This window comes from Taudactylus pleione, unplaced genomic scaffold, assembly GCF_031769625.1.
Source record: "Taudactylus pleione unplaced genomic scaffold, aTauple2 ptg000186l, whole genome shotgun sequence".
Classification (NCBI taxonomy): domain Eukaryota; kingdom Metazoa; phylum Chordata; class Amphibia; order Anura; family Myobatrachidae; genus Taudactylus; species Taudactylus pleione.
The window spans coordinates 8,426,727-8,440,000 of record NW_028284588.1 but is presented as its reverse complement, the minus strand read 5'-3'; the positions used below and the strand labels follow the sequence as shown (position 1 = coordinate 8,440,000).

The 13,274-nt window shown below is 43.5% G+C and overlaps 1 protein-coding gene across 1 annotated transcript in view; it reads left to right on the top strand.

Moving 5' to 3' along the window:
* LOC148519646 (dynein axonemal heavy chain 5-like) overlaps nucleotides 1–13,274 on the top strand; it is a 449,515-nt gene that overhangs the window by 194,159 nt on the left and 242,082 nt on the right. Inside the window, exons 36-39 of the mRNA XM_088476296.1 lie at nucleotides 5,853–6,119; nucleotides 8,226–8,354; nucleotides 10,005–10,220; nucleotides 11,581–11,727. Coding sequence (XP_088332422.1) covers nucleotides 5,853–6,119; nucleotides 8,226–8,354; nucleotides 10,005–10,220; nucleotides 11,581–11,727 — 759 coding nt within the window. The remainder of the gene's footprint in view (nucleotides 1–5,852; nucleotides 6,120–8,225; nucleotides 8,355–10,004; nucleotides 10,221–11,580; nucleotides 11,728–13,274) is intronic.

Genomic DNA, 13,274 nt, shown 5'->3' with positions numbered 1-13,274 from the left:
ATTTCATTTTTCAAACACCTGTGAGATGACAGTTGGGAACTGATTGGAGACCCCTGAATCTGTCCGTGACGTACAGTAATAATGTCAGACTTAAAAGGGGCAGGCCCAGCACAGAAAAATAGTGTGTACAGTACTGTAGGTTAACATAGATTTGGTCGAGAGGCATTAGAATGGTCGATCAATCAACTTGCCTTTTGTTACTGTAGGTTTATTAATCAAACAAGCCATGTCGACCAATAGTGTGTCACACTTTAGTCCATGTACAGTACAGTACTGTAGATTTAATCAGCCTGTCAATCAAATGTCTGCCAGTCATGTCAGTATGTGGTAACAACTGTCAGTCATCATCAGATACTGTAGTATCCAACACCCTACAGTGCAGTGTACAGTAATGTAGAGTATGTCAGAGTCGTGCATTGTACTGTATTTGTTATTGTACAGTATACTGTAATTCATGTGATTATACAGCTATACTGTACTTACTTCACCTTATACGCCTCCAGATGCGCTGTAGGCGAGGCCTGCCCCTCCTCAACAGGTCCGACCACCTGCGCTGCAGTGAGCGTACGTTGCGGCGCAGGCCGTATAGCCTGTGTATTTCACGGCTTGCACTTCTGTAGGCGAGCTCTTTGTCTTGGTTTGTGGCGAAGGCTTGGTCCTGCCACTTCACCAAGACAAAGAGCTCGCCGGATGAGAATCGTCTTGCCCTCATAGCAGCCATTTTCACTAGCCAGTGACGCATGTCGTACATCGCACAGCGCATAATGTATGGCGCACGACACACGTCGACACTAATTCACTCGTTACGGCAGGCGTCTGTGGTGCACTGTAATGTAGTCATAACCGTAGTGGTAAAGTAGTGTGGGCATCACGGGATTGAAAAGTTTCTGAAGTCATGAAATCACTATTGTGTAACATTCATAGCGGCACACTATTGTAGTTGTCCTAGCAGATGGGGATGGTAACTTTTCGTAGCCATTTTCAGGACTCTAGGGCAGAGCTGACTGCTTACAGTAAATGGATTAACAAAGCATCCTTTATTATGGTAATTAGAGGCTCTTGCTTGCTTTGGGGGAAGGGACCTGATGCACTGTGTATGACTCTCGGCCCACTGGGCATGCGCCAGAAATCTCATCGCAACCCTCCTACTGGGCATGCGCCCGCCAGAGATGGAAATTGAACGTTCCCATGGGAACGCCTGCCGTCTGAAGCCGGCCCCACTGACATCACTAGTGATGTCAGTGGGAGTGATTTTGGCTCTGATAGAGCCAAAATCACTCCAGGGCTTGTGGCAGGGAGACCCTACCGCAGGGTCTCTGTCGCAAGTCCAATGGTCGCGATGGTCAAGACCATCGCGACCATCTTTTTGGCCACTCGCATATGCTGTGGGTGGTCACCCACAGCAATACGCGCGGCCAGGAGGCCGCTCCATTTTCATGGAGGAGGGCCCTGATTCAGAGCGAGCGCTCTGGTCAGAGCGTTCAGCTCTGAATCAGGCCCTTAGTGTGCAAGGTTGGAACAGCATCACCATTGTCATAAGTTTGCGATGCAACGCTATTTTGCGCTTCAAACGCACAGTCAGCTTTGAACACAGAGCACTCTCTCACAGTCAGAAACCACTCTCAGACACAGTCCAAGAGACGTAGCTATCGTGTGTAAGGCCGAGACCGCATCTACGTTGTCGCATGTTTGCGCTTTGGGCGCACAGTTTGTGATACAGAGCCCTCTCTTGGCGCTACAGATCCCATTGTAACCCCTCCACTGGGCATGCGCATGAAATCCCATTGCAACCCCTCGAAGCAGACAGCCACCACAGCGCAGACATTGACGAAAGTTTTGCACTATTTAAACACACAATCAGTTTGTAATGTCTTACTTTTAAGCAGCCTTTTAAACAACACTACAGTATTACAGTACAACACTACTAAAGTAGTTTCACTATAGTGTCCAGAGCAGACAGTGACAATAAAAAAAAATATACGGTACGGTATATTCTTTTCCAGGGATCGAACCCGGGACCATAATTCTACCAAAGTGATCACCTAACCACTAGCCCACACGACAGCTATAGTGAACCGCACAGAGCGGCCTCATCCTTGTGCACTCCTCCCGCTGCTGTTTTTAATTAAAAAAAAAAAAATTGTCATACTGTAATTCATCCCATCTCAGTGAAAGCTGTGCGTGCATCTCATTATTCTACAGTATCGGTTATACCGTGACAACAACTCGGGCAACTTCTCTACTGTTCAGTTACTGCACCGTACCGTATGTACAATACTGTATGTGCAGTGATTTGCATCCTGTTATAAGATCTTACTGTATGGTACAGTACTGTACTGTATGTACATTATGTGACATTAAAAATACTGTATTGGTTGTGCGAACATGCAAATGCTGTGAATGTGATATCCATCCGATTTACTGTAAGTTTAACAGTATGACATTCAGTACAAGGCATTCAGTACAAAGTAGAACAGTGGAGCACTCACCACCCAGCGGTTAAGCACTGTATTACATGCAATTACAAAAGTGGAGCACTCGCCACCCAGTGGTTAAGCACTGTATTAAATGCCGTAGCATATCCTTCGTTGAAGAATACCACGGTATTCCACAAGTCCATGGCGCGACTCAGAGGCCTGCACGCCATACCACAAGTCCATGGCGCGACTCACGCCACGCCATGAGCAACAAAATAGCTGGGCAGATCGGTAGTATTGCAGTTTCACAGTGACTGGTTATTACTGATAGAACATTGTTATTGTCTTGGAATTTTTACTCATCATACTGTGGCTGTGTGAACAGAATTATTTGGGGGAAAATAAAATAGTATTTCTTTAACACCTTTTTAAGCAAATGTGTTGTACACTGTACATATATACATTTCAGCTGTCATGTCACATATAGTTTTTGTTTCTATCCTGAAAATATCTATAAAGTATAATCTAGAACTGTCATATGTGAAAGTGGGATAATCCATCTTTATTATAAATTACTTATCTCAAGCCAATAGACTTTGATGATACATTTACAACACTTATACAAAATGAAGGCTTATCTCTGGCAAAAAGGACCTGGTTATTGTTTGCTGCAATGATTTCACTGAAGGGTAAAAGTACATGAGTTATTGTGTGTGTTATTGAAGGTACAGTATATTCATTTACTGCATATGGCTGAATGTGCAACTGATATGATTTTTATATACCTATATAATTTAGTGCTATTTGCCTGGAAAAGTGTGAGTAATTAGATTTGGCGTGCTGCTGGTGAAGTGCTCATATTGATGAGATTTGTAGTAATAAAATATTTAATGAACATGTTACAGTTAGTCATTTTGTGGGTGTAGTATTGGAAATGGCTGGGAACTGAAAGTGAACCAGCTGGATTAAAAGATTCACAGGTTTATGGCCCCTAACTACTGTAATGCTGGCCATACACTTTCCCGATTTCGGGTCGATTCCCCGATTTTTGATGCGCCGTACGATGGATCGTGTGGAAGTTGTGTGTTTTTTTAGGTAGGATACTGGGCCTGATTCAGACCCGCTCGCGAGCGCTATGCGCTTACAAGCGGGTCGATGGTGGCCCAGTACGCATGCGCACAATGGAGCCAGCTCCGTCGTGCGCATGCACGAGACCCGGAGAGCGAGGGGCAAACCGTCGCTCCGGCGTTCCCATGGGAACTCCTACCATCTGGGGCCAGCCCCACTGACATCACAAGTGATGTCAGTGGGAGTGCTTTCGGCTCTGTTAGAGCCGAAAGCACTCTTGGGCTTGTGGCACCGAGACCCTACCACAAGGGTCTTGTCGCAAGCCCGATGGTTGCGATGGTCTTGACCATCGCGACCATCATCATGGCTGCTCACTATAGCTGTGGGTGGTCACCCACAGCTATGCAGCCGGCCAGGCGGCCGGCCCTGATTCAGAGCGAGCACTCTGTCAGAGCGTCCGGCTCTGAATCAGACCCACAATGCGATGCACACTCCTGCAGATGTCTGTGATCAGACGTGCAGTCCATCTTCTCCGTTGTTTTCGTATGCTGATCGAGCCATTTTTTTGAGCATACAATGTGTCGTACGTCCGAGCGGCTTCATTTATTTTAAAAAAACAAATAAAAAGACTGATTCATGCACGGGGAGATCCCTGATGCATGCAACTGTCTGTAATAAAATAAGCACAGATGCAGCGATGGTTCAGTGAGAACCATCCGTGCATCTGTGAAAAAAAAATAAAAAAGGGCTTTTAGGGACCCAGTGCTGGTTGGGCAACATACGGGGGACAAATGACGTAGGGGTCCCCCATATGTAAGCACAACCAGCACCGGGCTAGTCAGAACCAGCCCTGGTTGCCAAAATATGGGTGACAAATGACGTAGGGGTCCCCCATATTCTGCGCAACCAGCACTGGGCTCTGATCCGGTCCTGGTTCTGGAAATACAGGGGAAAAATTGAGTAGGGTTCCCCTGTATTTTCTAGAACCAGCACTGGACTTTTTCTAGCGGGGGGCTGATGACACAGCCAGGGGAGCACTTTCACCGGGCCCCCCAGCCGCAGCCCAGGCCAGGGATCCCTTGGGAGCTGGGGACCCCTCCAGTGCACCCCAGGCTGATAGCCCGGGGCTATCCCCACCACCCCTGGTGGCGGTGGGTGGTGGGTTGATAGTGTATAGGTGCCCTGGGCTATCAGCTTGGGTCTGAGGTGCCCTGGAGGGGGGGATGGACTCCTTTGTTGGGTGGGTCCCCAGCTCCCCAGGGATCCCAAGGCCTGGGCTGACTAGCATCAGGGCTGATGCTGCAGCTGGGGGGGGGCCTGGTGAAAGGGCTCCCCTGGCTGCAGCATCAGCCCCCCCGCTAGAAAAAGTCCAGTGTTGGTTCTGGAAGAAACACGGGAACCCTCCTCATTTTTTCCCCCTGTATTTCCAGAACCAGATCAGAGCCCAGTGCTGGTTGCACAGAATACGGGGGACCCCTACGTCATTTGTCCCCCATATTTTGGCAACCAGGGCTGGTTCTGACTAGCCCGGTGCTGTTGTGCATACATGTGGGGCACCCCTACGTTGTTTGTCCCCCTTATGTTGCCCAACCAACACTGGGTCCCTAAAGGCCTGGGGCTGGTTGCTCTGTGGGGGGGGGGTGCATGCCGTTTTTTATTTTTAAACACTTTTTTTATTTTTTTTCCCAGATGCACGGATGGTTCTCACTGAACCATCCCTGCATCTGTGCTTTGTTTTATTAGAGACAGATGCATGAATCATGGATGTCCCCGTGCGTGTATCAGTCTTTTTTTTTTAATGAAGCCGCACACGACTGATGCACGATGCATCGTATCGTGAGATCATATGTACATTGTGTGTCACTCGTGTGGCCGGGACTGCCAGGGGGCTGCCGGAGAATCGAAGGGAAAATGGCACGATTAGTTGCATCGGCATTCATCGTGTAGGTGTATGGCCAGCATAAGAATCACTGTAGGACACCGCTGAGATTTCTACTATATTCATCCCAAATTGTTTGCTCTATGGCACGGTTGTTGATGATGTACGCCCCCTTTCCTAGCTTTATTGTAGCAGACCAGATGAAATTCTCAAATAATTTACTTTTAAAATGAATGTTAATATTTATGTTTTTAGTCAATTGTATACATTAATACAGTAAATATCCAACAAATGTTAATCTAGCCTAAAAATGTATGATTCCTTATGTAAATGAGCCGCAAATGCCCTACTGCATATACATAATTTTTACATTTGTACATTTTTAACTATTTTGCATTTAGTGCCTTTTTAACATATGAACAGAAACCATTACACATGGCATCGCCATGTAAAGACATTGACAGTGTTTTCCATGTGACTTCTTTTAGGAGGCCAAGAGATTCCAGAACATTGATAAGTCTTGGCAGAAGATCATGCAGAGGGCTCATGAGACCACCAATATAGTTCAGTGTTGTGTTGGCGACGAAACGTTGGCACAGTTGTTACCACATTTGCTGGAACAGCTGGAGATGTGTCAGAAATCCCTTACTGGATATCTGGAAAAGAAACGTTTGGTATTTCCTCGTTTTTTCTTTGTTTCGGATCCCGCCCTCCTAGAAATACTTGGACAAGCATCAGATTCACACACCATACAGGTAAAAGGTTGTTTCTGTATTATGATTGGAAACATGAACATGAAGTTGTGAATTTATCTTTAAAAAAAATTACCAAAAAAAAATATTTGGGCTAAAATAAAGCAAACACATGCCACACATAACATTATATGAACATATTGGTAGTGGCAGCACATTGCTGCTTTTACACTCACCAGACATCATACTTTAAGGTGCATTTTTCTGGGGTCTGAGACATTTTATTTAATGAAACCTTTGACTCCTGCTCACCCATCCAGTAAATTGTAAGGATTAAAGTGGAAACAGAATCCTTTCCCCAATCATATTATCAGAATGTTCACATAAGTGTATATTTTTGAGGAGATGAGCTGATACTGTGGGCCTGATTCAGAGCCGGACGCTATTTGCGCTCGCTCGTTCAGAAAAAGGGGCCGGCTATTTAAATTGAGCGCTCGCTCTTTGCGGTCTGTTGACGCCTCTATGTCTGAGCGAGCGAACGAAACATGCGCTCGCTATTTTGTAAAGACGCCCCCTGGCCGCTCGCATCCTACGTCATCTCCGCTATTTATTAGATTAATCGAGTACATCGAAAGGCATCTGAACTGCTCACAGTGCTTGTGGTAGGATTTTCCTACCGCAATCATGCGAACAGTTCAGGCTAAGAAACAACCAAGTGACGTGGTCGATGACGCTGCTTTGTTAATTATGCACACCCTTAAAACGCCCGTTTTGACTGTTTGGCACGCCTGCGTTCGGATCACCACTCCCCGTTTTCAAGCACCTTCCCCTGTTACCACCCACAAACGCCTCATCCTGTCACTCAAATTAGCAGGCACTCGCTATTTTGCGAGCGCTCGATTTCCGACCGCAATGACTGGTTGGCGCATGCGCATTACGACCCATACGCACGCGCAAATGTGCGAACATCGCTCGGAGCGAACGAGCGGCCGCTTACGAGCGGCTTTGAATCAGGCCCTGTGTCCGCTCATGTTATTATGTTAGCCAGTTCGGGACTCCTTGTGACAGGAACAGTGCCATTATGGGATGACAGGAATGGAGGCAAAGGGGAAGTCACTGACTGAGAGGAAGACGGAGAGGGAGCAGAGGGCCTGATTCAGACCCGGACGCTATTCGCGGACGCTCGTTCTTAAAAAGGGGCCGGATATTTAAATTGAGCGCTCGCTCTTTGTGGTGTGTTGACGCCTCTATATCTGAGCGAACGTCCGAAAAATGCGCTCGCTATTTTGTAAAGATGCCCCTTTGCCGTTCGCATCACACGTCATCTCCATTATTTATTAGATTAATCGGGAACATCGAAAGGCATCTGAACTGCTCACAGTGCTTGTGGTAGGATTTACTTCCCGCTATCACTGCCAGCAGTTCAGGCTAAAAGACATCCAAATGACGTGGTCGATGACGCTCCTTTAATAATTATGCACTCCCATTAAACGCCGTTTTGACCGTTTGGCACGCCTGCATTCGGATCTCCACACCCCCATTTTCAAGCACCTTCCCCTGTTACCACCCACAAACGGTACATTCTGTCAATCAAATTAGCAGCCTCTCATTGTTCTACGAGCGCACGATTTCCGACCGCAATGACTGGTTTGCGCATGCGCGTAGCGAACCATACGCATGCGCAGTTGTGCGAACATCGCTCAGAGCGAACGAGCGGCCACTTACGAGCAGCTCTGAATCAGGCCCATAGTCCCCTAACAACAGTGAGTCACAATGTGAGGCTTCTGTCAAACTGTAGCAGGGAAACTTTGGTATCAAATATACCTTTATTAAAATTTAGTTCAAAAGTCCAAATTTTTAAAGTTCATCATACATACTTTGACAAATGAAGCTGGCACTGCAATGAGTATTTAATGTCGGTGTGCAATAACAGACAGTATATACTGCTCTTTAGTATGTGGGTGCCTAAGTTGAATGTGGGGATAATTAAAGATGTATGGCCAATTTTATGCATCAAGATGTCGGGAAAAGTCACATTTACAGTATATGTGAGAATAATGTTGTGTTTGTCTATAAGTGGTTAAAAACTGAAAAAAATAAAAATAGAAGCATATTCTAAAATCTTTGCATTGTCTATTTACATGGCTTGCCCTAATTTTTATTTTCCAGGCTCATCTTCTAAGTTTGTTTGACAATGTAAATAGAGTAGGCTTTCATGAGAAGAACTATGATCAGATTTTGTATTTTGAATCTCAAGAAGGAGAAAAAGTGAACCTAATTGAACCCGTCAATGCACAGGTAAAATTGTGTACTAGACAATAATATATTATTCTCTAAACTTAAAAATATATAATGTTAATGATCTGCCACTGTTCCTTGCTTCTATATTAACGTCCTCTCTCTCAGATGGCACTTACTGAGACTATTTATGCTATACTCACAAGTGAAGTCTAATAATGTAATAGAAAAAAAAGAAATCACAGAAGGGAATGTGCATGCTAAGGGCATAGATTGTGTTATGTATGAGAAGAATAATGTATGCCATATAGTACATTATTAGACTCATAAGCTGGGTACACACTGACAGATATATTGGCCAATCAATTGATCAGCCAATATAGCTACTGCCCGTTGGCAAGTGTGTACCCGCGATATGCCTCTGAACGACGTCCTTTACATTCATACCGCATTGACTGTGCTGCACATCGGATGGACAGATATGTCTGCAGACATATCTGTCCATTGGCAAATGTGTACAGGCTGTCTTCAGACCGCCCATACACATGCAGCAGCGGGGAGGTGGGCGGAAATACCCCCCAAACCACCCTCGGCCAGTGGTACCCGCCCCCTCCTACACACTGAACACAGATGATGGTTGTTCAGTGTGTACGAACAACCATCATCTGCAGATATATCTGTTTAGTGTGTACCCGGCATTAGAAATCACCATGGTGATCTTTAACATGTATTACTAGCTGGGATACCCGGCGTTGCCCGGGTAGAAGAATGTACCTTGAAATACATCAATACATCAATATATCTGCAGCCTTCATTTCTTACATTGCAGACAACATTGGAGAGCATGGCAAATGAGAATGTGCTTGTAGGAAATGAGTAACTGTCAATGCAGGTGCAGAGTGGCAGTTGATCTTCTTACTCACTGCTCTTCCGTTAGAGCTCTGCCTGCCCCCCACTGGTACATATCAGCCTGTGCCTTCAGATCAGTGCAGTTTAAGGCACTGGTAGAACTCCTGAGTAAACTTGCTTAAACCAAAATTTCAATTCAGAGATTCTGCGGCTTTCTTTGTGGCACCATTGGTCCTGGCAAACTTCAGATATAGCCAAAATCCTAATCATGGTCAAACTACACTACCTAATTTGGTGGAGCTAGGTACAAAACTCATGGTTATGCATAAAGAACACGAACACACACACACACACACACACACTTTCTCACTTATTACATAGATAAGGTCATATAACTGCTAAGCAGTCCACGTTTTATGGATATTTATGCTGGAACCAGGTGACTTAATTGGTACTTCATCAATCTGATTTAACCATCTGGACTCAAGTATGGATATCCCTAATAGAGTATGTGTATGTATGTATATATATATATATATATATATATATATATATATATATATATATATATAAAGATACCTGCCAGCAAAATTATGAAATCTATAAGGTTTCAAATTAAGACACATTATGGATAATTAATGAGCTATAATAAAATGTCTTTAATGCGATCACAACCTAAATCCTTAGTGGTACAGAATTCCATATAATTCTGAAATGAAAAAGGAAGGAGTAAAGGATCACTACTGGATGGAAGAACTAGTATAATATCCAAGTGCAATAGTCAAAATAGCACAATGAAAATAACTCATACAGTAGATGTGTATTAAATGAATGTTTCTTGACATAAATGTTTATTCTTAGGGAAATGTGGAGTCGTGGCTAGGGCTTCTCCTTAGTGGAGTGAAGAAGACTCTGCACACCATAATCAGACAGGCATCCATCGCAATCAGTGATTCTGGATTTAAGCTGTATGACTTCCAGGCCATGTATCCAGCACAGATTGGCCTGCTTGGAATTCAGATGATCTGGACAAGAGATGCAGAAGATGCCTTAAATGTTTCCAAAACTGACAAAAAGGTGTTTCATTGTTGCTTTTGTAATGGGAAGTGTATCTTTTTTGTATAACAAAGAACAAGTGACTCCTCAAATGTGCTACATGGATAAGTTCTTTTCATAGCTATGACCATTATGCTTCATATTTGTTTAATTATAAAAAGACATATTTTTAAACAATCATTTTTATTAAACATAACACAGAAATATCGAGTGAGAGCACAAGATCCCATTGATTTATACAGGAAGGGGGAGGCTCAGAGAAGGCGATAGAAACAAAGAAGTTTGCCCTGTTCACTCCGGTGAATGTCCTAAATTCAAGGACAAACTGTAACACAGGGGCCATCTGTAGAATATACATGCCAACTGTGCCACTTTATCAAAGAGGTGTTAGCGGAAGTGGAGAAGGGGCAATTTAGTGTCTCCATCTGGAAACTGGGTTTAATTTTGTCGATGCTCAGAGCAAACGGAGGGGGAACATACTGCTTCCAAAACTGGGCAATGGCAGCTTTCATGGATATAAAAATAAAGATTACAATATACCTATAGTGTTTTGAGACAGAATTCTGAAATAGATGTAGAAGAGCTATGGCAGGGGGAAGAGACACTGGCAATCAATCTCCTGCAAGATGAGCCTCTTCTAGCCAGAGGGGTGAACAATTGGGCAGCTTCAAAACATATGCAATATATTTCCTAGCAGTCTACATTGACGCCAACACAATCGGGATGATGAGGGCCAAATCTTATACAGTCTGTCAGGAGTCAAATACAAACGATAGAAAAGTTTTATGTACATTTCAATGTGGTTAGACATTTTGAAAATGTAATTAAACAATTGGGCCCAATCATCTGGTGCCATCAAATATCCAAATCCGGTTCCCATTCCAATTAAGCCGGTATCTTAATGGGCTGACTCTAAACTATTAAGAGAGAATACCAATGTACCACCTGTACGGTTCATATGGGTGAAAAGAAACATAATAGGGATGGGAACAGCTTGAGGAGCAACCAGTGGACAGGGGAAAGTTTAGATCTAATCCGAATTTAAAGAACCTTGTAAAAATTTCTAGAGAGTAAGGAATATCAGGATTTTAATTGGGTAAATGACATAAGTATGTTTTCAGAGTATAAATCACTGAAATTAAGAAGACCAGTATGGGAGCACAAATTAGGTATCACTTGGGCCAAGCTCAGTAAAGGAAATTTGGCCGAGGGGAGGAGGAACTGCCCAAAAAAGTAGGCAATTTATCCTATAGAAATTTATCCTATCGATATAGAAATTGTTGACAAAATAATATTTTGTGGCTTTGCATCTTTGTATTTGTGGCTTGTATTTGTATATTTTGTGGCTTTGCTGAATATCTATATTGTCTCTTTGCTAAAGGTTATGCAAACAACCAATCAGAAATTCCTTGATTTGCTGAATGCTTTGATTGACATGACGACACAGGATCTGACCAAGATAGAGAGAACCAAGTACGAGACTCTGATCACCATTCATGTTCACCAGAAGGATATCTTTGATGATCTGGTAGGCTGCATTTTCCAATCATTTCAATTAAAATGAAAACATGGTTCTATGGAGCATTATAAATGTATAATGATGTCTATAACGCAAAAAATCTACAGATATGCATGTTAACTCCTTTGTTTCTAAGGATGAGTAGGACAGAGCCTCCCCGTCATACTCCCTCCCCTATCATACTCCCTATAATGCTCCAGAGATTTGATATAAAAATAATTAGAATAATACAAAGAAGATATTTATAACTTATAAACATCTTCTTTGTTTATTGTAATAATTTTTTATTTAAAACTGGCCAAATCTGTGGAGCTCTTTAGGATTGCAGGGAGAGACGAGAGGTGAGGCAACAAGAGCTCAGCCTCCTCTCTCAGACACTGCTTGCAAAGCTGGTGGCGGGGCCACCCATGGCCAGTAATACTGTGCAGAAAGAGAGCCAGAAGAGGTATGCCTCACTGTGGGGAGAGGGGGGCAGGCAGTGTGCCTTGAGCACCGATGGTCACCTTGGATGTGTTGTGACCAGGAAGTGCACTGCTCACAGACCCACTGGAGCTCAGTCAGTAGCAGCAGGGGGAGGAAGGGAAGAGACACAGTTTGATACAGGTAGGAGAATCAATAGTCACTGAAGCTTAGTGTAGTGAGGGGAGAGTAACAGTGAGTATGGGGTGAGACAGGCTCTCAGCACTCAGACCCACCCCCATGTGTGCCTCCCCATCCATTGACCTCACCACACATCACTGTCTTCCACATTTTGTAATTCATATACTCAGGGGAACCCACTATGTGTGATCACCAAACAACTCAGAAATCATTATGAAGTCTAGGGATAAGGGAATTTCTTTCCTATCCCAGTTTCAATAAACTCAGATAAATCCTTATTTTCATGAGAAATGTCCTCTCAGTGGTTATTGACTGGTGTTCACCTTGCAATATCAGCCTGCACTGTAAAAATATTAGTAGAGCTGGCAGATCAGTGAGGGCACATTTTGATTTCTCTATGCTGGCACCTACTTATTCAGGGACACCCACATTTAAAAGAGGGGAGTTCCCTCTTTAAAACGATGTAACCATTTAGTAGATATTGTCTTATAAATACCAAGAAGTAACCCTCTATAATACAGTAAGCATTAAGAAGTCCAGAGATGTGGGGTTCTAATGCCCACATCTAACACATTTTGGTATCAGTAAATACCAGGAGCTCCCTCATTTGATGTCGAAGGTTGTCTATTTTACAAAATAGTGTACATTGTTGGACTGCCATTTTGTTAATACACATTTCATGTGTTTCATTTAAACAAATGCATTATAATTGTCAAGTGCACATATATTATCTGTAAAATTGTGGTCATTGACTTTATATGCAATGAAATTAAAAATCCTCTAATCCTTACCTGCAGTTTATAACCAAGGAATGTTGGTAATATGGAGGTAAAAATTTTTGTATATGTTATAGAACATGGCTGCATTTACATTTGATTTGAGCACTGCTTACCTCCACAAATTATAGAATAATCCCCATAGTGCAGGATTTCCAAAGTAAAGATGGTCAATCCCAA